Raw genomic sequence first — 23,414 nt, 5'->3', positions numbered from 1 at the left:
CTACTCGCAAAATAGCATTTGCCCTTGCCAGGACACTTTCTTGTGGTCACAAATGGACCGATTTCCCATTTGTGACCACAAGAAACAGTCGTACATCTGGCCCAAAGGGCCTGATTTAGATCCCATCATATCCTATGGGATTTATATTTCAGCAGATGGAATATCCATCGCCGTTGTGACGGAGTAACCTGTCCACCAAGATTTAAATCAGGTCCTAAATCTTCCGACAAAATTCAGCCCAATGGCAGAGACTTCCTTATTCTTGATTAATTCCTCAATTCAACCTCTATTTGCCCTCTCATTAACTTATCCTCTAGCTGATTATTTTTCCCCATCTACATTACTTCCTTTCCCTGCTGTGTCTTGCCAGTGCTGATTTATTATCCCCTTCACATGACCACTACCTCTCCATGATCTCTGATCATTTCTTACTGATCATATGCTTATTTTCCATACCTGGGCCCACTGTTTTTTTTCAGACTCTATCTCACTTGTCACGATATGTTCTGTTAATCAGTTTTATCTTCCACTTTGTCTGCTCCTTAGTATTCAATAACTTGCTGATATGTAGGGTTTTAATTGGTATGGCTATGGTCAGCTCGTTTTGTCAAGTAACTGATCATTTCCTATGTAAAGCACTTTAACACACTCGCCAATGTCTATGCTACATAAAACTGCATAAATAAATAAATTCCATATCAGGGTAAAACTTACACTCAAGATTACCTATTACAACTCACTCATGGCACTGTTACCCCATCTCCTGCTAATTAACTGTGAGTATCTACCCAAGTCCTGCAAGCTTACCTTTATCACTGACCACCAGCCCCAGTCATCTGCATACTCGTCCTTTACAGCCTGCACTGATGCACAGGGATCTTTCAGGTTACTAGTAATTGCCATTTACTATTCACCGCTCACCATGCCATCTGCTAACTTACTCTTTTCCCTGGCTGCTCCTCCTGCATCAGAATCTAGTGCATTTTGCAACTGCCTGCTCATCTCTGGCCACTTCAAGCCTATCCCAATTACTGTCTGCATATCCTAAGACATGCCCTGATATTACTGTCACTGTATTTCCCATCCATCTCCTGCTCCCTGCATGTAATCCCCTGTTCTCTTACCTAAACATATCCTACCAGCTTCCAGCACTCTTGTGCCACTGCTTGCCTATACCTTGACAGTTGAAATATACCAGTCATTGGTCCACCATATTTCTTCAGCTGCAGGCACTACATGCATGGCATGCCTACAGGCCTAACGTCACTGGGTTACTCACCTGTACCAGGCAGAGGGCACCTCTCACATTTTCTGCCCCATCCTCTTCCTACACGACTGCAGCAGCAGAGCTGTTTGGTGATGCGTTGAGACAGTGCCAGAGAACAGGTATTGCCTCCCAGGGACCTGAAGCAAGGCCCCTCCTCTGCAGAAAGAGCTTTGTCCGCTGAAAGAGTGGAGACATAGGAGAGCATCTCAATGTGAGGCTGGGAAACAGGTGAGGGCTGATGGCAGTGAACCATGGCACCTCAAGTTATAAATAAGGGGAAACACAGCAAAAGAATTGTGAAGGAGAGACAGGGCATACTCAGGGCTTATGAAGACACTCCAGGTTTGGAACATGGATTCTATCAAAACCAACACAATGCTTGTACCACTTTGCCAATCTCCTGGTGTTTTTCCCCTGAATTTTTTTTCAACATCTGGATAGGCTACTCAAAGAGCTGAGAAGCCCTAGGTACGCTGCAACTTCCACCTGATCAAGTCAATATAGACGCTCCCAATTTACAATACTATTGTGTATTAGCCCAGCTCCAACGGTTAACCCGTTGGTTGTTAGCGCGCTCTCTTGAAAAAACAAGTGTTACAGAACCCCACCCCCACCTTACTCACGCTGTAGCCCTGGCGCTGTCGACAGCAGGAAAACCTATTGGTAGCACTGAAATGTCTGACAAGGACTCTGTGTATCATTAAAAGCCTTACCCTCTATATCTTCGAAATATCTCTGCTGGGACTCCCCAAGCAGACAAGGCACTTGAACAGACATGAATTGCAATGTTGTGACCAACCTGATATTTCCACTCTGGGCATCTGTTGCAAGATGGTCCGTTTCTTTTCTTTCAGGCTCTTGTGGTACTGTTAAACTTCCATGAGGGTCAATTTCTAATCTATGGCTTTCAGCAATGTGCCTTTCTTGAAACTTGAGCAGTGGTGGACTCCAAAACCGCCACACCCAATCTCATACATACCATGCTCACGATGGCCATAGGCCGCAGGCTCTTTAGCTGGCTAACTAAATCATGGCCGCTCATACCCATACATCGATGAAAACCACCAGAGACATCTGGGAAACTGAACTTGGTAGGATTCTGCATGATAAAGAGTGCGCAAAAGCACTGGAATATCCGCAGAAAGTTTCCTGCAATGTCAAACCTCATTTTATATAATTGAATTTCTTACACAGGGCTTACCTCGCTACACATTGATTTAATCGAATTTTTGCTGGAGATTCGAACTTCTGTGCTAAGTGTAACACTGCATCAACAGATCTGATATTGCCCCCGACAGATTAAGTATTGGACTGAGGTGACACAGAGCCTGGAGGTGATTACCGGTTTGCCAAGAGTACACTGCTGTAAGGCTGGTGCAGTTAGGACCAGCCTTAGCGCTGGCGGCGGCCAGAGCAACACTCTTTTTTGTCGCCCCCCCATTAACCTCCTTCTCCAAGGATTCCCTCACTACCATCCTCCAAAAATGCCCCTCATCGCTCCATAGCCCCTCTCTCACATGCATTTCATTTGTTTTATAGTGCTACTCATACCAGTGTCTGTGTCGGAGCACTTTACATCACACACATTATACAGAGAGATTGAATTATACATGTGCAATCATTCCATAGGAAATGTTACATAAAACAATGAGGATTATAAGGTGTAGGAATCCCATCCCATCCATATTAGCAGGCAGTATATTTTAAGAGTGTGTGGTCTGGATAAGAACAAACTCAGGATTTAAAGCGTACCACAATGGTTACTGGATTTACTAATAAGAATGTATTTCTACCAAAACAAAAACCCTTATTAGCAATATTTAAAAAAAATAAAAAACCTCAGACAAAAACGTAACGTTCCAGCCTGTACTATGAGGAGTGCATGCAGCTCTTTAATGACAGTCCATAGGTCACTGCTATATTAGGTTTGAAACTTATGAAACTGCAAGTAACAAAGCGATCACTCTGACAAAAGTAGTAACCCACTGAGCTATCCACATAAAATACTGTTCTGTGATCTACATGGTACATGTTCTTTGCCCTCCTTTATGATGAGGCAGATGAGTCAGAACTGCTGCTAGACACAACTCCATCTCTCTACAGCAGCAATGTTAATCACTAGCGTTATCTTGACATTTATATTGTTGCCTAAAAAAGCTGCTTGCCATGCAAGGAATTCTGCAGCAAGTGTTTTTACAAGACATTCATTTTTTCTAAACCCAGCACTACCCTCCCCCCAGCCCCCCCCCCCCACACACACACCCTCGGCTCAGCTCAAGGTGCAGCTGTACCGGTTGCACTGCCCAGAATCCAGCCCTGGGTGCAGTGCCCTAGGACTTAATACATGGCCAAAGATTGCTAAAACAGCATTCCTCTTTTTCCATCTCAGAATAATCTTTGCAAAAAGAACAATCACAATAGACTGGAAAAGACTGGTACCCGCTACCCTTCACCACTAGAGCCTGGCATCACTTCCTGGGTTAATGGGTACGGGCTGATGATGTAGCTCTACATAGAGAAGAGGCTAATGGCTTGTGTCTGCACCCTATAGCCTAAAACTGGGAATGACTGTTGTCTAAGCTGACTGATTCACACAGTGGGAGCGATTTGTTGCCCTAAGCTGCTCATTCCTCTCACAATACTACCTCTCTTCTTTCCCCTTTAGCCTCCACATCGTCTCTTGGAGCCCAACAATATGGTCGCAGGCAACCTCTAGATACAGAGCTTCCATTCCCCTGCATGCAGACCTTCCCCTCTAGTATCACTGTCTTCCCATGGACAAACATTCCTGCCAGGCTCCCACTTCCCCCATCAATCTGATGACTATCCCTGTCAAGGTGCTAGTTACTTCTGACCAAAAGCTCCTATGTAGTTTCTGGACTTCACATTCACTTAATTAAGCTTCTACTGTTCCACTGGTTTACATATTAATTATTATGTTTTGAGCTTTATATAGTGCTAGCTTGACCCGAAGGTATCAGAATGCTTTACACGTTATGTGATAAGGTTTACAAGAGGTATATGAGATGATACTTAAGAGTCACTGATGAACAATTCAGCATTAAGTGGTTAAAAAGTCACACAAGTATAACAAGGACGAATTGAGGAATGGAATCGGGATAGTATAGAAGACTGAAAGGGTCATGTGTCCGTAGTGAAGGAACTAGTCAAAGAGGGAAAAGTAGAACAGCTTGTGCAAGTGGTGAAGTAGCTGTTGAGGAGTGGAAATGTAAGGTCCCATGGACATTGTCTTTCAGAAAACAGCCAGAAAACAACAGACAGGCATCTTCAGATCTAAGCTCACAATCTGGACCACGCAAACACTGCACACTGGTTCTAAAGTGTCAGTCGGTATGGTTTAGTATATATATATATATATATATATATATATATATATACTCAAGCTTAAGAAATTCTTCACTCTGAATAAATTACACAGTAAACCTAAACTTATGCCTTCCAATGAGGTACAAGACGTCAGTGACAATCTATCAGTTGTCGATATGGATCTTTTGTTGAACCTTCGAACCATAGACTCCTCAGTCAGCACTGAAACGGACGAACCCTCACAGGATGCAAGCCATTACACTGAGGATATTCACGAAGCTGCAAGTAGTCAAGCCAGACTGATTGCAGCAGAACAAGATGTTAATATCAACAGAACTGTACCTACAGACTTTAGACCGAGTTCAAAGTTCACTCCTTTGAATCTAAGAGACACAGTGGATATTTTTCACGAATTGGTGGTAAATGATTTGAAAAACCTGGAAAAATGTACAAGTGTACAACATAAAAATTTCACGCAGCAAGAAAAAGAGTATTCAGCGTTAATTACTAAACTAAAATCAGATCATAATTGTATTGTAAGAAACGCTGACAAAGGGGGTAATGTAGTCCTTTGGGACAGCGGACTATATTTAAATGAGGCATATAAACAACTAAATAATCGCAGTAATTATATAAAAATCAAAGAGGCAACTATGAACAATCAATTTGAGCTTTATGATACGCAACTGCACGATTGGTACCAGCAGAGCCTCATTTCCCTGGAAGAATTGAATTTTTTGAAAATTGTCAATCCAACTACACCAGTGTTTTACCTTATACCAAAGGTGCACAAGAATGCTGCCAATCCACCAGGACGCCCCATTATCTCTGCGATAGGTGGGGCATTAGAAAATACATCCACATTTATTGACTCATTCTTGTGCCCTTTGGTAAGGGAACTTCCTTCCTTTATCCAGGATTCCAGTGATTTTCTGCGGAAAATCTATGATTTACCATGGAAAGAAGACCTTTTGCTGGTGACTATTGACGTCACAGCGTTATACACCAGCATCAGGCACGAGGATGGCCTTCGAGCCATCAAATACTTTCTGAAAGATCGCCCCATAAATCTTTGGTCACACACTCAAATGCTATTAGCGATCTGTCTTAACAACAACTATTTTTTGTTTGATGATATTCTATATAGACAGATCTGTGGAACTGCCATGGGCACCTGCTTCGCCCCCAGCTATGCTAATTTGCATATGGGCTGGTGGGAGGAGCAGGTGGTCCGAGCAGAATTCCAACATGAATGGGAACATAATATCCTCCATTGGAGTAGATATATTGACGATTTATTCCTAATCTGGAAAGGGACAGAAGCCAGTGCACAAAGTTTCATCGATAAACTTCAGAATAACAATCTTAATCTGAGGTTTACAAGTGAAATCAGCCCCACCTCCCTTAACTTCCTAGACCTTACGATTTTCAGTAAAAATGGAAGACTACATTCCAATCTGTACAGAAAACCCACAGCAGGCAATACGCTGCTGCATGCGGCGAGCTTCCATCCAAACAGTTTGGTTAGAAGCATACCGTATGGGGAAAGTTTGAGGGCCATTCGCAACTGTAGTGACCAAGAACACCTGGATAAGGAACTTAACACCCTGAGGTCTCGTTTTGAAGTCAGGGGGTACACTCAAGAAAACATTGATAGCTGCATTAAAAAAGCAAAAAAGCTCAGCAGAGAAGATATTCTTTTCAATAAAAATCAGCCACAAAGCAAAAAGCAAAGTGATTCCAATCAAGTCAGAATGATCACCTCTTACAATAGAAAACACAAAGAAGTAAGTAAAATCTGAAATAGGCATTGGCATCTGATAGCGAATGATCCCATCCTTCAAGGAATAGTTGAAAAGAGACCAGCGATCACCTTTAGAAAAGCAAGATCGTTCAAACAGATGCTCGTCTCAAATATGCTTCCACCAAAACAGAAATCGAAGGGAGGGGGGACGGATTGGCTAAAAAAGAAACCAGGGTTTCTAAGATGCACGAAGTGTAAAGCCTGCAAGCTAGGGGTCAATACACAGTCATATGCAATAGGCCTATCTAAAAGAATTAAACAAATAAGAGGCTTCTTTAATTGTAAGACTGACTATGCTATCTACGTGCTCCAGTGCCCGTGTGACCTGAAGTATGTTGGCAGTACGATTCATCCGGTCCATATAAGAATCTTGCAACACATGAGAGCGATCCGCAATGCTGACAAAACCTACCCGGTGGCTCGCCATTTCGAAATGAAACACAACAAAAATGAGGCAGGGCTCTGCTATTTTGTGATTGATTGTGTGCCACGAAATGTAAGAGGTGGAGATAGGTTGAAGAAATTAAGACGCCTGGAGTCTCGATACATTTTAGAGCTTAACTCGAAGGCCCCGGGAGGACTGAGTGTAGAAGAGGATTTGAGTACACATCTGTAGGAGGTAAATGAGTAGGCACATGCCCCAAGGGATACTGGAAGACTTATAGATTAGCTTGGTAGAAAATGTAGAGAGAGCAGTAAAACCTCAATTTTTAATAATTTTGTTAATGTTGCACAATTATGTCTGAGCACTATGTCTGCACACATCATGGTCCACTACGGGAGGTAATATGAACTGATTGTATGCCCACTTGGGCAGTTTGTAAATAGAGTTTAGAGCAAATCAAACTGGCAAAATGGTACAGCAATTTTCAAAGATTAGATAGAGAAATACATGCCCACTGGGGCTGAATTCACCATTAATAATTTTCAAGGCGCGTTGACTTAATACAATTATGGCGTGAGGCAATTTTGAGATCTGCTATATACTCCATTGCATGTATTTGGAAATGTTCTGCCTAAATTGCCCGCCTTAAAAAGTATCAAAAAGTATTTATACTTATGAAAAAGAATTTAATTATTTAAATGTATTTTGTATGTGCCTTTATATTAAGCTTCAATTTGCCAGGGGTTTATTATATTTTCTGACACAAGTCATTGGTATGTGAAAAGCTCTATGTAAAACTACGAGTCTGTCTTTGCTATCATTTTATCCAGTAGTTTGGATCACATGATCATTTTGTGAAACACGTTGTTTAAAATGGCGAGGAATATGTAATGAAGCTTCGGTGAACAAGCCTGCGGGTCAGGCGAAACGCGTCCGAGGGCTGACTAAAATACATTTCTTTGGCCAGCACACAGTCTCGTCAATCTTGTGGGTAACTACTTGAGATGTAGCAGTGTGGCAAGAACCTGACTTTGGAGGTTCTTTTGTGGACGAGACACCCGCTGTTCTGGAAGGCGGCATTGACAATCCGAAGTGAGGAGGAGTTGAATATATATATATATATATATATATATATACACACTTGAGGATGAAGGATCACAAGAAAACAAAAGCCAGCCAGGGCAAAAATCTGGATCCCAAAGGATACAATGAGTCACAAAGAAATAAAATATCCAAGAAAGAAGTGACTCAAACAGATAGATTCACCAAAGAACAAAAATATATTTCCACTACAACGTTTCAGCTTCCGCCTTCCTCAGGTAGTTTCAAGATGGTAAGCTCAGTGGCTGCACAGATGACACAGCTGAATTTTCAAAAAGCATCATGAGTGAAGATTCCATTTGGAATGTGGAATCAATGCAGTCCTGAGAGTTCTTGAGATATGCAGTAATCAGGTTGTATTGTCAGTAATGTTCAGTCCATCTGGATGCAATGATTTTAAACGGTACATCCAGAAGTTTTCCCTGGAGTCCAGTAGTTCTTCCTTTGAGACATGTTCCACGGGGAAAATCTTCAAATCTGATAGTGAATGATCCACAAGGTTAAAATGATTGGCTATATTATATATATTATCTACTGGCGGTCGCCAGTAGATAGTTATAGTTAGGACCTAGTTTCCATAAAAAAAACGTTTTTTTGTTTTACCAATAACTTTGGCGCCAGTTGACGAATCTTCGTGACATTTTCAAAACTTGTAGCCCGCCCCGGTCAGCTCCTATCCTGAAAGATTTGGGGTGATGCGCAAAGCGGGGGCCGAGAAAAAAGGGGAGTCCCAAAACGTGTTTTTTCCATGTTATTTTCCATAGGAAACTTTAGACATGGCTACAGCCCGAACCGCTCTTTTTCTTAAATGGTGTAAATCCATTCAGTAGTTCCTGAGAAATAAAAAAAAAAGAGGTTGAAAAATGCATTTCTCATAGGAAACTTTAGACACGGCTACAGCTTGAACTGCTGAACGGAATTACACCAAATTTGGCAAAAAGGTAGCCCATGTTTCAGAAAGAACTCTTTTTCTTAAATGGTGTAAATCCGTTCAGTAGTTGCTGATAAAATAAAAAAATAAAAGTTTCGATATTTAGAGGCGCAGTGGATCCGCGGACCTTCCTGACCACGAGCTTTATTCTAATTGGCTGTCAACACTCCAAACCAGAAAGTGTTGGCAGCCAGAAAAATAAAAGGTGAAAAATAACAAAAGGAGGCAGGGTAAGAACACCCTGACCCCCCTAGGCCTGCTCAGGGGGTCCCACAGGGACCCTGATTGCCAAAAAAAAGACATTTTTTTAAAAATAAAATTGCCCGAATTCGCGCTGGGTGCGCAAATCCGGCCGAGAAAAAAAAAACGAAGATCAGGCTCCCGCTTTACGTTGTATTGAAGCCCCAGGGTGGGCCAGGTCCCGGGGGCGGTGAAAAAAATGTGTGGGGGAACCGCCACCTCCCCGGGGCAAGATAATTGAGTTGCAGGGTCACGCATCCCTCCCGCAGCCCCGGGGAACGCCACCCCCGGGGCTACTTTTCTAATCTGTGGTGGGGCCTCCAAGGCACCCCAAGCCCTGGGGACCGCCTCCCCTGGGGCTTTTAAAAAATATTTCCAGGGGCACATGGCCCCACTGCAGCCCCGGGGACCGCCAACCCCTGGGGCTTGTTTTTTTTAATTAAAACAACCTGTGTTGGGGGGCTCGAGCTCCACCACATGCCCGGGGACCACCTCCTCCCCGGGGCTGTGCATGTGATGTGAGGGGGGCTACGCAGCCCCCCTCCTGGAGCCTATGATGGCCCTGGGGACCGCCACCTCCCAGGGCCGGCTCCTGCAGGGTCCCGGGGTGCCCACCCCCGGGACACTGCTTTTTGCTATGGAAGGATGGGAGCCGTGCGGCTCCCGCCCTGTCATAGCAAACTGTGGTTTGAGTTTTTAAAGCGAGAGCAGGAAACCTGCTCTCGCTTTCAAAAATCAAACCAGATTGCTTTTCCACACGGGGAGCTTCATGTCAGCAGCTCCCCATGTGGAAACGCAATGCCTGCTCCCACAGTAGGCGGGGAGCCGGCAGGGACCGTAGGGGCATTGGGGCTACCCCCACGGTCCACATCGAAGTGGCCAGGCCCCGGGGGGATGGGGCCAGAAGTGGCCCGGGAGGGGGGCCAAGCGGCTCCCCTCCCCTATGAATAATTTTTAAAAAAACAGAGAGGCCAGGCCCCGGGGGATGGGGTCCCCGGGGTCAGATTTGGCCTGAGGTGGGGGGCCACGCACCCACCCTCCCAAAAATAAAAAAGGATGGCCAAGCCCTGGGGGATGGGGTCCCCGGGGCCAGAAGTGGCCCAGGAGGGGGGCCACTCAGCCCCCCTCCCCTAATACATTTATTTATTAATAAAGGCCGGGGATGGGGTCCCTGGGCCAATAGAGGCCACAGGAGGGGCGCCCACACGGCCCCCCTTCCTATAAAATAATTGTGGCCTTGCCCCGGGGGATGGGTTCTCCGGGGCCGGAATTGGCCATGAGATGGGGACCCACGTGACCCCCCCTCCCGTTTACATTTTAATTAAAAAAAAGGGGGGCCTGGCCCAGGGGGATGGGGTACCCAGGGCCCGAAAAAACACAACAGAAGGGGGGTCACACAGCCCCCCTTCTTAAAAACATTATTTTTAAACCTGGCATCGCGGCTAGGCCCCACCCCCTCCCTGCAGCACTCAGCAAACGCTCCCCCTGGCGCCTTGTAAGTTGGGGAATTAATTTCCTTTGAATACTGAAGGTCCCTGGGGGCCAATTAGCCCACCAGTAACCTCCAGTATGCGCCAGGGAGCTGCGTTGCAGAGAGGTGTTCAGAGGCCACGCCCCTTTTTACACCTCTCTGCAATGCAGCTCTGTTGCGCTTATTGGAGGTACCTGGTGGGCTAGTTGGCCCTCAGGGACCCTCAGGACTCAAGGGGAATTAATCCCCCAATTTACAACGCACCAGGGGCGCGTTTGCAAATTGGTGCACAAAGGGGGCGGCCCAGACATAGCAAGTGTGCAAACACACCCCCTGGCACATTGTAAATTGGGGGATTAAGTCCCCTTCAATACTGAGGGTCCCTGGGGGCAAACTAGCCCACCAGGTACCTCCAATATGTGCCTGGGAGCTGAGATGCAGAGAGGTGTTCAGTGGCCACTCCCCTTTTTACACCACTCTGCAACGTAGCTCTGTGGCACTTACTGGAGGGACCTGGAGGGCTAGTTGGCCCTCAGGGACCCTCAAGATTCAAGGGGAATTAATCCCCTAATTTACAATGTGCCAGGAGGCACGTTTGCACAGTAGTGCAGGGAGGGGCAGGGGCCAGACATAGTAAGTGTGCAAATTCACCGCCTGGCACATTGTAAATTGGGGGATTAAGTCTCCTTCAATCCTGAGGATCCCTGGGGGCAAACTAGCCCACCAGGTACCTCCAGTATGCGCCAGGGAGCTGCATTGCAGAGAGGTGTTCAGAAGCCACGCCCCTTTTTACACCTCGCAGCTCTGTGGCGCTTACTGGAGGTACCTGGTGGGCTAGTTGGACCCGAGGGACCCATAGGATTCAAGAGGACTTTATCCCCCAACTTAAAACGCGCCGCGGGGCGCGTTTGCACAGTGGTGAAGTGAGGGGGCGGGGCCTGAGGTGACATATGTGCAAACACGCCCTGTGGTGCGTTTTAAGTTAGGGAATTAATTACCCTTCAATCCTGAGGGCCCCTGGGGGCCAACTAGCTCACCAGGTACCTCCAGTAAGCTCCACATTCCAAACTGGAATGGCATGTTGAGCAAAAAAACGATGGATTTAGGCCCAGATCTCTGTACTGGGGTGAATGTATGACATTGTTCTGCATTCTGTCCATCAATAGTTCTTTTTGCATTTGTCAACCCGAGTGGGACGGGTATGCTCAGACGTGAGTCCTGTGCTCTCCATGCCATTGGAATCAAGCTATCCTGGCTGAAGAGGGGTGAAACCCCTAAACCGGTCCTAGGATGCTTGTTTCCAGTCCAGGGAGGACCTGGCATGGCAGTTCGGGCTGGACTGTTCCCATTGGGCGCAGGTTCAAGACTGATTTGCATATGGCTGGGTCCAAACTGGAATGGCATGGTGAGCAAACAAACAATGGATTTAGGCCCAGATCTCTGTACTGGGGTGAATGTATGACATTGTTCTGCATTCTGTCCATCAATAATTCTTTTTGAATGTTATCTCTTGACCTGACTGAGGCGCTTTCTCCGCATGTGAGGATAGAGTGAAATGCCGCATGTGTACGTTACCGGAAGGGGGGGGAGATATGCTCTGTGTTTTGTACTCTTGACGCTCAAGCAGTGTCTAGAGTGAGAGTCTGAATCTGTGGTGTTCAGCGGCACCTGAGCCTCAGTAGTATTAACCCGGTGGGCTGAGGGAGCACGGGGTTTATGAGGACTATGTGGGACTAGAGGCAGTACTGGTGGGAGGGCGGCCCTGTCAGGATAGGCCATTAGTGTGCATGGAGTGATGGATGTAATGCTCACGTTGTTTTTTTTTTATTATCAAGGGAGTCCGTGTAGCTTAGGGCTGTTGTGTTAGAATCTGCGTGCACCCACGCAGATGGTCGCATTCCACAGTCCCCTGTTGCTTGCCCCCATAGACGCAGGTAGCATCATGCAGTGCTCCGCCTGGGTGTGCACTGGCAGGCCAGGATCGACGCAGTGTGGCCACATGTCACGTAGGCTTTCTGAGGACAGTGAGGAGCCATGATACATAAGTGTGCATTCATCCTGTGTTCATTCCCCAGAACGGAGGCACCCTTCCTGTGGCGGCGCGTCACAGAGCTGCCAAGTCTAGGATTACAGGCGGCACATACCCGAGCAGCTTATTTACAAACATCAGGACGCCGGCCATCATATTTTGAGTGCAGTTGCAGTAGTGCACAGCCTGCAAGTTGTGCAGCTTTATTTTAACTGAATGATGATTTAGGCCTACCAACCAGGCCCTGCCTCACCTGTTATGTACTGTAACTGTAGTGTCTACTACTCCTCAACGCGGCCAACCCAGCATCGTCCAGATTGCTCTGCCTCAGGGACTTTGAATGTCACTGACCATTTACCATTTGGGCGTGTGCATGGGCATGTGCATAGAGAGATGGGCGCGGCCTGCTGGGACTACGAGGGGGCGTTGCATTTACCATTGTTGTAGGCGTTGGCCGTGGACGCGATGTGGGGCGTGTAATTTCCGTCGGATGGAGCGGAGCCGTCCCAATACGAGTGGGCGTCGTCCCAATACAAGTGGGTGTTGCATTTACCATTGTTGTGGGCGTGGCATGTTGACGTGATGTGGGGCGTCTAATTGCCGTCGGCTGGAGCGGAGCTCAGGTGGAGCACACAAACACGTTCACGTCTGCAGCGGACACAAACGTTCCCATATTGCATTGAGAACACGGCTTCACAGTGGACGCATTCTTCTGCAGGGGCTGAGCCGGGTGATGAGGCGATTCTGAGTTGCGGGGCCTGAGCCGGGTGATGGGGCGATTCAGAGTAAGTTTTTAAAAAAACGCAGGGCCTGAGCTGGGTGTCGGGGCGATTCAGAGTACGTTTTGTTTTAAAACGCGGGGCCTGAGCCGAGTGATGGGGCGATTCTGAGTAAGTTTTAAAAAAACGTGGGGCCTGATCCCAGTGATGGGGCGATTCAGAGTAAGGTTTAAAAAAAACGCGGGGCCTGAGCCCGGTGATGGGCGATTCAGAGCAAGTTTTAAAAATAAATTGCATTGCAAATTGAAAGCATTGCAGACATTCGATTTCATCCCCGGACAACGTCGGGACGGGCTGCTAGTATATATATATATAGCGGTGTCTGACACACCTGATACTGGCCCCAACTCGTAAGGCTGTGGCGCATTACTTGTCAGTTTTCTGGAATTTGTGAGAAACAAATAAGGAGTGCCCACAGGCTAAAACATTTGTCACGGAAAAGGATTGAATGGAAGGGCCATGTTGAGAGGCCCGCCTCACCCAGGATGTGAACTTTTGAATTTGCAAGAGTTTGCAAGGGCTTTCCCTGAAGGATGGCGTACAGATGATCTTTGTCTCATAAAGGCAAGTAAGAACGAGCTAAACCGGGGTGGTTATGAAATCCTCCAGCGTCACTCTGCCATCGGATGCAGCAGCAATATGGCATTTGACCGAGTAAATTCTTTGAAAGTGTTGGAGTGACGCTTTGGAAGTTCGCCAAGATCAACATTGGAGAAATAATTAAATTTGGATTGCCATCAAGAGGCATTGTGGGCCTTGCAGCCTGAATACGGAGTAAAGAAGAATTACTGAAGTTATGGTGAACTTTAAAGTATATAAAATGAGACTTTCGTATTAACAGAATAAAAGAATGAAGCAAGTACTCATAACCTTAACGGAATATCATACTTTGTAAATGATAAAACAGACAGCCTCTTTAAGTGAATGGACACTGGTCCGTCTTCAATGTTCGAGTTATGAAATAGCCAACGAACCCACCCTTGAAACTGTGCATATGATTAAGAGGTGCTTTACCTCGTAACGTGTCATGCTGTGTTGCCTTGAATAAAAGATTTGGAAGTACGCTGGTGTGGCCGGTTTCACGCTGCAGAGGGCTGCGCGTGTGCTTTGTCTGATATATATATATATATATATTTCCAACAAAGTTCGCCAGTCCCCCGGCCGTCTAGCGGGGGCGGGCTCGAGCGAGGAGGCGACCCTCAAATATTCGAAAACAGCAACTTTTCCATCAAAAAGAAGTCAGCTCGAGCCCAGATTTGTTAGCGTGAAGTTTTAATTAACACACAGGGATGCCAAAAAACACCCAACGAGTTTCGGTGCAGCCGCACCTTGGTCACGGGTAACAATAGCTTTTTCATTCAAAGTTTTATAAAGTGAACAAATCATAAACATAAAATTAGGACTACTTGTTCTCTCACAAGTGTGTGTTACACCACAGAATGGCGGCCATCTTTGAATGTCTTTCATAGTAAAGCAAAGCATACATATACATTCCTAAATGTTTTTTGAGTGACATTTAATAAAGTGATTATCAACTCAAATTGAGAATTTGATTTGAGCCTTACTGGCCTGAAACTTATTAAACAATAATTGTTTTGAAAATCAAATCTCGTGTGTACACGATATAGTGTTGTTCATTAAACTGTACAATTCTGCCCTAGTGGGCTTAAGGGCACCTTATTATACACATCTTCAAATTTAACAGACCGAGTATTTACACTCTTTTTCAAAGTACAATTCTGCCCAAGTGGGCCCGAAATCAAAGTTTACACTTTCATAATGTCTTGATACTCCCAAAATTTTATGATAAAGGAGATGCTATTGCTCATGTTGATCCATATCATTCAGCAGCCAATGGTTTCACATCCTCACTGTGTATCGACATATATGTCTCCTACAAACATAAAATATATGGTCACAAAAGTGTACAAACAATTTTTAAAAAAACAACATGCAAAGCTTCATATTAGGGATTTTTTCCAGTGTTCAGCCTTAAGTATTCAAAAAGGGGTAATAAATATTAACCTAAATGAACAGATAACTCTTCATCTTTGTTTAACCCCAGTGGCTGCACAGTATCGTATTTAATTATGAACTTAGACTCAAGTTGACGTAATTGTCTGAGTCTGTCTCCACCGCGTTCAAACAGTGGAATCCTGTCTAAAGCGCAAAATTTTAGTGAGCTGAGATTTTTCTGATGAAAGTCTTTAAAATGTTTGGCAATGGGATAATTTTTATCCTCATTCGTGATCGCCCTCATGTGCTCTAGCACACGTTTTTTTACTGGATGTTTCGTACTTCCAATGTATGTCAATGGGCATGGACATTGTAGTGCATATACACAGTAGTCAGATTTGCACGTCAAGTGTTTTTGGAAGCTAAAAGCTTTACTATTGTTGGATAGGATAAGTTCTTTCCTATTAACATTGTCCTTGCAAGCTTTGCAAGATCGACAGGTAAAAAAACCTGTATACTGCAAATCGAGCTGTCATCCAAAAAACTTGATTTGCAGTATACCATTCGGTGAATTATTGCGCGCTAAAAGAAATTGTGGAACAACTGCAGATTTTAACAAAGAAATGTGTGTGATCAAGGAAAGGGGCTATTTGGCAAAAGTGGTCGAACAAGCCTGTATTAAGGTCAAAAATGTAAATAGGAGTGACCTTCTTATCCCTAAACCACCAACTAATAGTGACGAAGGACCAATTAGATTTATCACCACCTATTCTAACCAGACTTATCAGGTGAGAAATAGTCTGAAAAAATATTGGCAGGTGTTAAAACTAGACTGTGTACTGAAAGATCCTGTCGGCAGTCAACCAAAGATCACCTTCAGGAAGTGCCCGGCATTAAAAGATATGCTATGTAGTAATATGGTGAAAGACAAGAAGGATGCCAAAGCGATTAAAGTTTTTTTTACCTGTCGATCTTGCAAAGCTTGCAACGACAGTGTTAATAGGAAAGAACTTATCCTATCCAACAATAGTAAAGCTTTTAGCATCCAAAAACACTTGACGTGCAAATCTGACTACTGTGTATATGCACTACAATGTCCATGCCCATTGACATACATTGGAAGTACGAAACATCCATTAAAAAAACGTGTGCTAGAGCACATGAGGGCGATCACTAATGAGGATAAAAATTATCCCATTGCCAAACATTTTAAAGACTTTCATCAGAAAAATCTCAGCTCACTAAAATTTTGCGCTTTAGACAGGATTCCACTGTCTGAACGCGGTGGAGACAGACTCAGACAATTACTTCAACGTGAGTCTAAGTTCATAATTAAATACGATACTGGGCAACCACTGGGGTTAAACAAAGATGAAGAGTTATCTGTTCATTTAGGTTAATATTTATTACCCCTTTTTGAATACTTAAGGCTGAACACTGGAAAATATCACTAATATGAAGCTTTGTATGTGTTTTTTTTTAAATTGTTTGTACACTTTAGTGACCATATATTTTATGTTTGTAGGAGACATATATGTCGATACACAGTGAGGATGTGAAACCATTGGCTGCTGAATGATATGGATCAACATGAGCAATAGCATCTCCTTTATCATAAAATTGTGGGAGTATCAAGACATTATGAAAGTGTAAACTTTGATTTTGGGCCCACGTGGGCAGAATTGTACTTTGAAAAAGAGTGTAAATACTCGGTCTGTTAAATTTGAAGATGTGTATAATAAGGTGCCCTTAAGCCCACTAGGGCAGAATTGTACAGTTTAATGAACAACACTACATCGTGTACGCACGAGATTTGATTTTCAAAACAATTATTGTTTAATAAGTTTCAGGCCAGTAAGGCTCTAATCAAATTCTCAATTTGAGTTGATAATCACTTTATTAAATGTCACTCAAAAAACATTTAGAAATGTATATGTATGCTTTGCTTTACTATGAAAGACATTCAAAGATGGCCGCCATTCTGTGGTGTAACACACACTTGTGAGAGAACAAGTAGAACTACTTTTATGTTTATGATTTGTTCACTTTATAAAACTTTGAATGAAAAAACTATTGTTACCCGTGACCAAGGTGCGGCTGCACCGAAACGCGTCGGGTGTTTTTTGGCATCCCTGTGTGTTCATTAAAACTTCACGCTAACGAATCTGGGCTCGAGCTGACTTCTTTTTGATGGAAAAGTTGCTGTTTTGGAATATATATATATATATATATATATACACATATATATATATATATATATATATGAACTCCAACTTGCCTCCAAGGTGCTTCACGCACAGACAGGTGCGCAGATCACAAAGATACGCCAGAGTCGGTCTTTAAATTGCTGCTGCTTTATTTAGTGCATAAAAAGGTGCATGTCGTCAGACGCGTTTCGGGCACGTCCGTGCCCTTGCTCACTGATACCTGACGGTAATGCAACATTGATTTTTAAAGGAAGGATCATCAGCATTTTTCGCGCCAGCAAAGTGAAACAACCTGGATACAGAAATAGGACTGTGATCTACATATCATCGGTAGAACCTTGCTAAAACAGGCGCCATTTTAAAGTGCATGAAATACAGCGTTTAAACATCTTGCATTAACGAATGGTGAACAAAAGCTCATTGAAATCTTGATCTTATATTATATATGTTAATACATCAGTGAGACAGTGTTTGTCCGCTATTTGCCAAATAAAGTCTTTGGTCCCAACATTAAAAACCGTAAATCCTACCAGGTTTGGTACCCGTTCTCATTATCGAAATATGTTCAACTGCATCTATGGTACACCATATTATCACTCCCTCTTTTGTCTATATAAATACATTTGTTAAACGGGGATAAATGGACCAAATTACCAAATACTTCCAACCTGTATATTAACGGAGAAAAAAAAATAAAAAATAAAAAAAAAGTCAGACATTTAGCAAATGGGACTCTTGTGCGAATTGCAAGAAAAAATAGCACAAATTGATTAAAGGTAATCCATAACAATCAATTGTATAGGTTTAAAAATGATTAAAAACCATTATGTATTTAAACCAAAAATATAAACAAACGCAAATGCAACTGTACAGAGCATTAACTGTACAAATATATTATGTTCCAAAATCGCTCATTTTATACATCTTTGTCATAAGACAAACCCCGGCACCTATCTACCTGATGGGTCAATTCTAAATCAGTCAGAAGGATGACTTCCTGTTATTATGACATTACTGATAAAAGATTAGAACACAATCATCTGTTGAATCCTAAGTTGTAGAAAGCATGATGATCCTAAAATGACAAACACAGTGCTGGAACTGGTGTGGAAAGTGCATAAAACGTAAACATGTGTGTACAAAAGGTGCTCTGGTTCTTACTTCCAAAAAGAGAAGATTGTTTTTATGTAAAAAAGGAATATAAATCCTATATCTCATATCTGCCTCAAGAAAAATCAGGAATATTCGATTTTTAACTCATTAGAAATTAATCTTAAATTACTGAGAGCCCTCAGTCTTTCATCTCCCAACTCCCCAGAATAGCTACAGGATCAAAACACTATCTTGAGATTGGACTATTCATAAGAAATTTCTCAAATCTTCCCCCATATTAAGGCCTCCTGGGGTCTTACTATTGAGTTGGATGATATAACGGGACTCGAGTTGTCTCAGAGTCTTCTCATAATCACCTCCTTTCTTGTTGGGCACAACTGCATCTATCACAAAATATTTTAAATGTGATACATTCTTGTTATGAGTGGTCTGAAAATGCCTAGCTACTGGGTAGCTCTGATCTGCATTCACTATTGCACGCAGGTGCTGTAAAATACGGACATGGACAGCCAACTTGGTGCTGCCCACATTTGTGAGATTACAACTGCATCGCAGCACATAAACTGCCAATTCTGTGCGGCAAGTAAAATGTCCTTTGATGGTAATTGGGGTGGTATCAAATGGGGTAACATAGGTGGAAGTGTTAACCCCAAATTTGCAGGCCCGGCAGGAACTGCAACGGAAAAATCCTTTCCGTGGCGATAGCCAATCTGTTTTGGATACCATCTCAGGGCTATTTTTGACCAAATCGTTGGGCATGCTGTATGCCCGTCTAAAGGTGACCTTAGGGGTCTCAGGTAAAACTTCTTTTAATACATGATCGGTCATAGCTATTGGCCATTGCTGTCTTACTATTTTAGCAATTTAGCGCGATTGTCTGCTGTAGCCAGTTATCAGCCTTAAAGCTCCACTCTCCTGCTTCTTACTAGAGATTTCTATACTGACTCTATTGGGATCTAACAGTTCGAGGCGATTAAAGCTGTTTGCTTTTCTCATTGCCTCATCTAGGCTACTGCTATTGTAGCCTCTTGCCATGAGTCGAGTTTTGGTTTCTCTTTGGTGGAAATCTCTAAGTTCTGGTGTATTGCAGATTCTATGGATTCTGAGAAATTCCCTATATGGGATACTTTTGATGGTGTGATGGGGATGGAAGTTACCTGCATGTAAAATCGTGTTTCCTGAGGTGGTTTTGCGAAACAAACTGGTAAGTATCTTGTTATCATGGATTTCTACATGTACATCTAGGAAATTGGCTTCCTTGGGGCTTATGTTGGCTGTGAAACACAAATAGTTACTATTGATGGCTTTAACAAATTCATTGGCCTGTGCCACAGTCCCACGCCAAATAACAAAAACGTTGTCAATGTATCTCCAGTATTTAACGACATTATTGGACCAATAGTCCACAAGGTATATATATATATTGGCCATCCCACTGCCACTAATGGCTTCTTGCCCTGTGAGTGAAGGCATTTTACCCATTCACAGACACACATTCATATGGAAATGAGTTCGCCTCAGTGCCATAAATGATGGCCAGATTCCTGTAGGTTTCCATTTTCTATTTTTATAGCTGATTTTTTTGTTTTTTCCTTCTCTTTTTTTATTTCAGTTTTTTCAGGGTTCTTGGCAATTTCCAATACAGTGCTACCAGGAACCTTACCTTCTACTAATTCATCTGCAGTGTGCCACATCCTGCAACGCCAAGGCTTTCAAAATGGGTGGCCTTCATGCAAAAATATGGTCCTAAGTGTATCACTGTTTTACCTTTCAAAGATGGCTGACAACATGCAGCCATAATGGATAGGTCTAACAATGAGATACAATGCACAGTACTATTACAAGATGGACACTCAAGGCCTGATTGCGAGTTTGTCAGTCCGGCAGCCAGGAGACTGCCAGGAGACTGCCAGAAGGCAGCAGCACCAGCAGTCTTCCGACCGCCGTATTACGAGTTTACCACAGTGCCCATGGTGGGGCTGCGGAGATCTTGCAGTGGTGGTGATTACTTTTCCATATATATATTGATGCCTGTGTAAGCATTTCGACTGCATATATGTTGGATGCACACATAGGCATGATACATGTGGAAAAATACAACCTACCCATTGCTGGAGTCGGGCCCATATGTGGCCAGTCAAGGCAATGGTTATATGGTACAAAAAACACTCACCCATACATCACAACTAACAGGGCTGTAATCCTCGAGGTCGAGATGCTGCAGTCAACGGGAGGCCTAAATAAAGGAATCCTTGTCAAACTGACTGAAAGCATAAGAAAGGGGTGAGTACGCACCCCAAATCCTTCAGTTCCACTGACTTGAAGCTGGCAGTCCCACTGCCGCTGTCGCTCCTTGAAAAGCCAACTCGTAACACCCCAATCACGCATAATCCTATTTTCTCGCAACCAAACGCCTCTTTAGCTTGGACAGAGGGAGAGTGCCGCACAATTTGGGAACACTTTATCAATCTTTGAGCGGTGTAAAACTTTATTTCACATCACGGACACTGCACAGATGCAATATTATCAACTCCACCACTGGCTGTCCTCCCCCACTTATATGCAGGGAGCGGCGAGGGGGCTAACCTCCTTTGAATCCGTAGTCCGGGCCTAAGAGGGTTCCCAAGGTCTAATCTCTTGCACATACAAAGTTCTGCAATACTCAAATCAGGTCCCGCCCCACACATGTCAGAGGTAATGGAAGTTAGAGGTTGGAGAGGAGATCTTGCCAGAAAGCTATGATCGCCTTTGGCGTGGCATCCCACAAATGTATAAAAGCTGTGAATCGGCCTACAACATGACACGCTGGTACTACACCCTAGCCCGCCTCCACAAGATGGCGCCGAATCTCTCCCCGACATGCTGGAGATGCCAGGGCAAAGTTGGAGATTTTCTCCACATCATGTGGACAAGCCCCAGCCTGAAGACCTTCTGGAAGGAAGTTCTCAGCCATACAAAGGACACCATGGGCTTTCCCATTCCGAGCTCTCCTATGGTGACTTTGTTAGGCATTAAACCTCCTCAATTGGTAGCTATGACCCACTCAGACTGGTGCCTCATTGCGCAGATGTATGACAATCTATAGCCCTACATTGGAAAAAACCTGCATCCCCACCTATCTCAACTTAGTTCCTTCGCCTTTGGTACGTTCTGGCCCTAGAGCTTATAACAGCCCGCCTTCACCACACTGGCATTAAGGTCACACCTGGTAGCCGCTTAGACAAACCTAGCACGGATAGAGAACTCTCGCTTAGCTCCCCCTCGGATGAGGATGTTGCAGCTGTTCAAAGACTCCCTCATGCCCTACACTAGAGGGGCCCAACACCAACCTTCCCCGAATCGCGATCCTGATGAGGCCCTTTCTCCTCTTTAAATCGCATTATCACTTCTCTCTGTTGGCACTGCGAGCTAATCTTCACCTCTCCCACCCCCCACTACTGGATTTTGTCCCCTCCCCCTTGTATTTTAGATAGTAGGTTAACCTGTTGGAATTATGACTCTGGACCTCACTAGCAGACTCTCACTACTTCTCGTGGGTGTACCATATGGCACATTGACATTTAGGGGTACTCTCCGCACACACACATATCATGGCCCTCCCTACTCAAGGATCCTATAAGTCGTATCTATCTTAATCAGTATGCCCCTCGCACTGCGACACCTGGCAGATTCAGGTCACTACTGATAACCATGCTTTTTCTCTGTTTCTATTGGGTGCCGTCAATGATCCTGTACTATGCTAACTGTGATGACTATTGTGACTACTGGGAAAACTTTTTTCTCAATAAACAGATTTGCAATAACAGTGATTTGTTTACCATGACCTTCGTTTTATTGCCGTTTAGTTTGAGACAGCTGATTGCTATCCTTTTGTTCAGTTGTTCTAAGCAGGTGGACAGATTCTCCGCTGTTAGACTGATATTGGGTGACAACTTCTGTATTTAGTTATATTTCTATTTGGGATGAGTTATAATTAATTTGCAGGTGTAATTTTTTTTATAGTTAAAAAATGTGTATATGTTGTTTAATGTTTATTTTAAGGTTTTGTTTAACATAAAAACTAGTTATTTCTATGTTTATCAATAATTATTATTTTGGTGATAATATTGTAGTCGATATTGTGTGAGGCTATATTTTAGACTATTCATATGTTTATGTAAAGATAACAATATTTGTTTTCCGATTTTTTTGTTTTCGATATTAGGAAAAATCAATATTTTTAACAGCGATATTTATGAGGGGTGTGTATATCTGGGATGGCGTCAACAGTAGTGAAGTGATGAAGAATGGTGATGACATCTACTCTACTCTACTGAGCACTTCTAGAAAACTTTATAGAACATTTTTTTGAAGATCTCAGACTCCTGATTGGTGGTACAGGGACATCAGTTAAAGACTGAGGCAAGACAGGTGGAAGCGTCATTTGAGGAGCCATACGTATTAAAGGCAAGATAAGCTGAGAAGCTGGCAGTGGCCCAGACCTGCAGGAGGAAGGACTGGAGACGCTCCCAGCTCAGGAGTGTGACAAGAGCCAGAGGATAGTGGTGAGACTTTCTTGAATGGTAAGTAGTTCCTATAGTAGTTAGAGTCTTGCATAAATGAATCACTTCTCTTCAATCTGCATATCAATTAAGAAGGTAGATGGTCTTCCTTGGTGAGGATTTGCTCGACTTTCCTCAGCAACATCAATGCAGTTTTTGACACTGACAGCTCCTCAATGCCGACCTACAGTCCTTGACGCAAGAAAGTTAAGACTGACACTACCTTCGATGTCATGAACCTTGAAGTTGACTGGGTGCACCTT

General features: G+C 43.8%; 1 protein-coding gene across 2 annotated transcripts in view; it reads right to left on the bottom strand.

The window, feature by feature from the left end:
* The window catches only part of LTBP2 (latent transforming growth factor beta binding protein 2), a 1,439,407-nt gene that overhangs the window by 529,667 nt on the left and 886,326 nt on the right, over positions 1 to 23,414 (bottom strand). For both annotated transcript variants that reach the window (XM_078659886.1, XM_078659885.1), the window contains exon 11: positions 1,280 to 1,444. In XM_078659886.1, the coding sequence (XP_078516012.1) occupies positions 1,280 to 1,444 (165 nt within the window). The remainder of the gene's footprint in view (positions 1 to 1,279; positions 1,445 to 23,414) is intronic.

This window comes from Lissotriton helveticus, chromosome 9, assembly GCF_964261635.1.
Source record: "Lissotriton helveticus chromosome 9, aLisHel1.1, whole genome shotgun sequence".
Classification (NCBI taxonomy): domain Eukaryota; kingdom Metazoa; phylum Chordata; class Amphibia; order Caudata; family Salamandridae; genus Lissotriton; species Lissotriton helveticus.
This window is presented reverse-complemented; position numbering and strand designations above follow the sequence as displayed.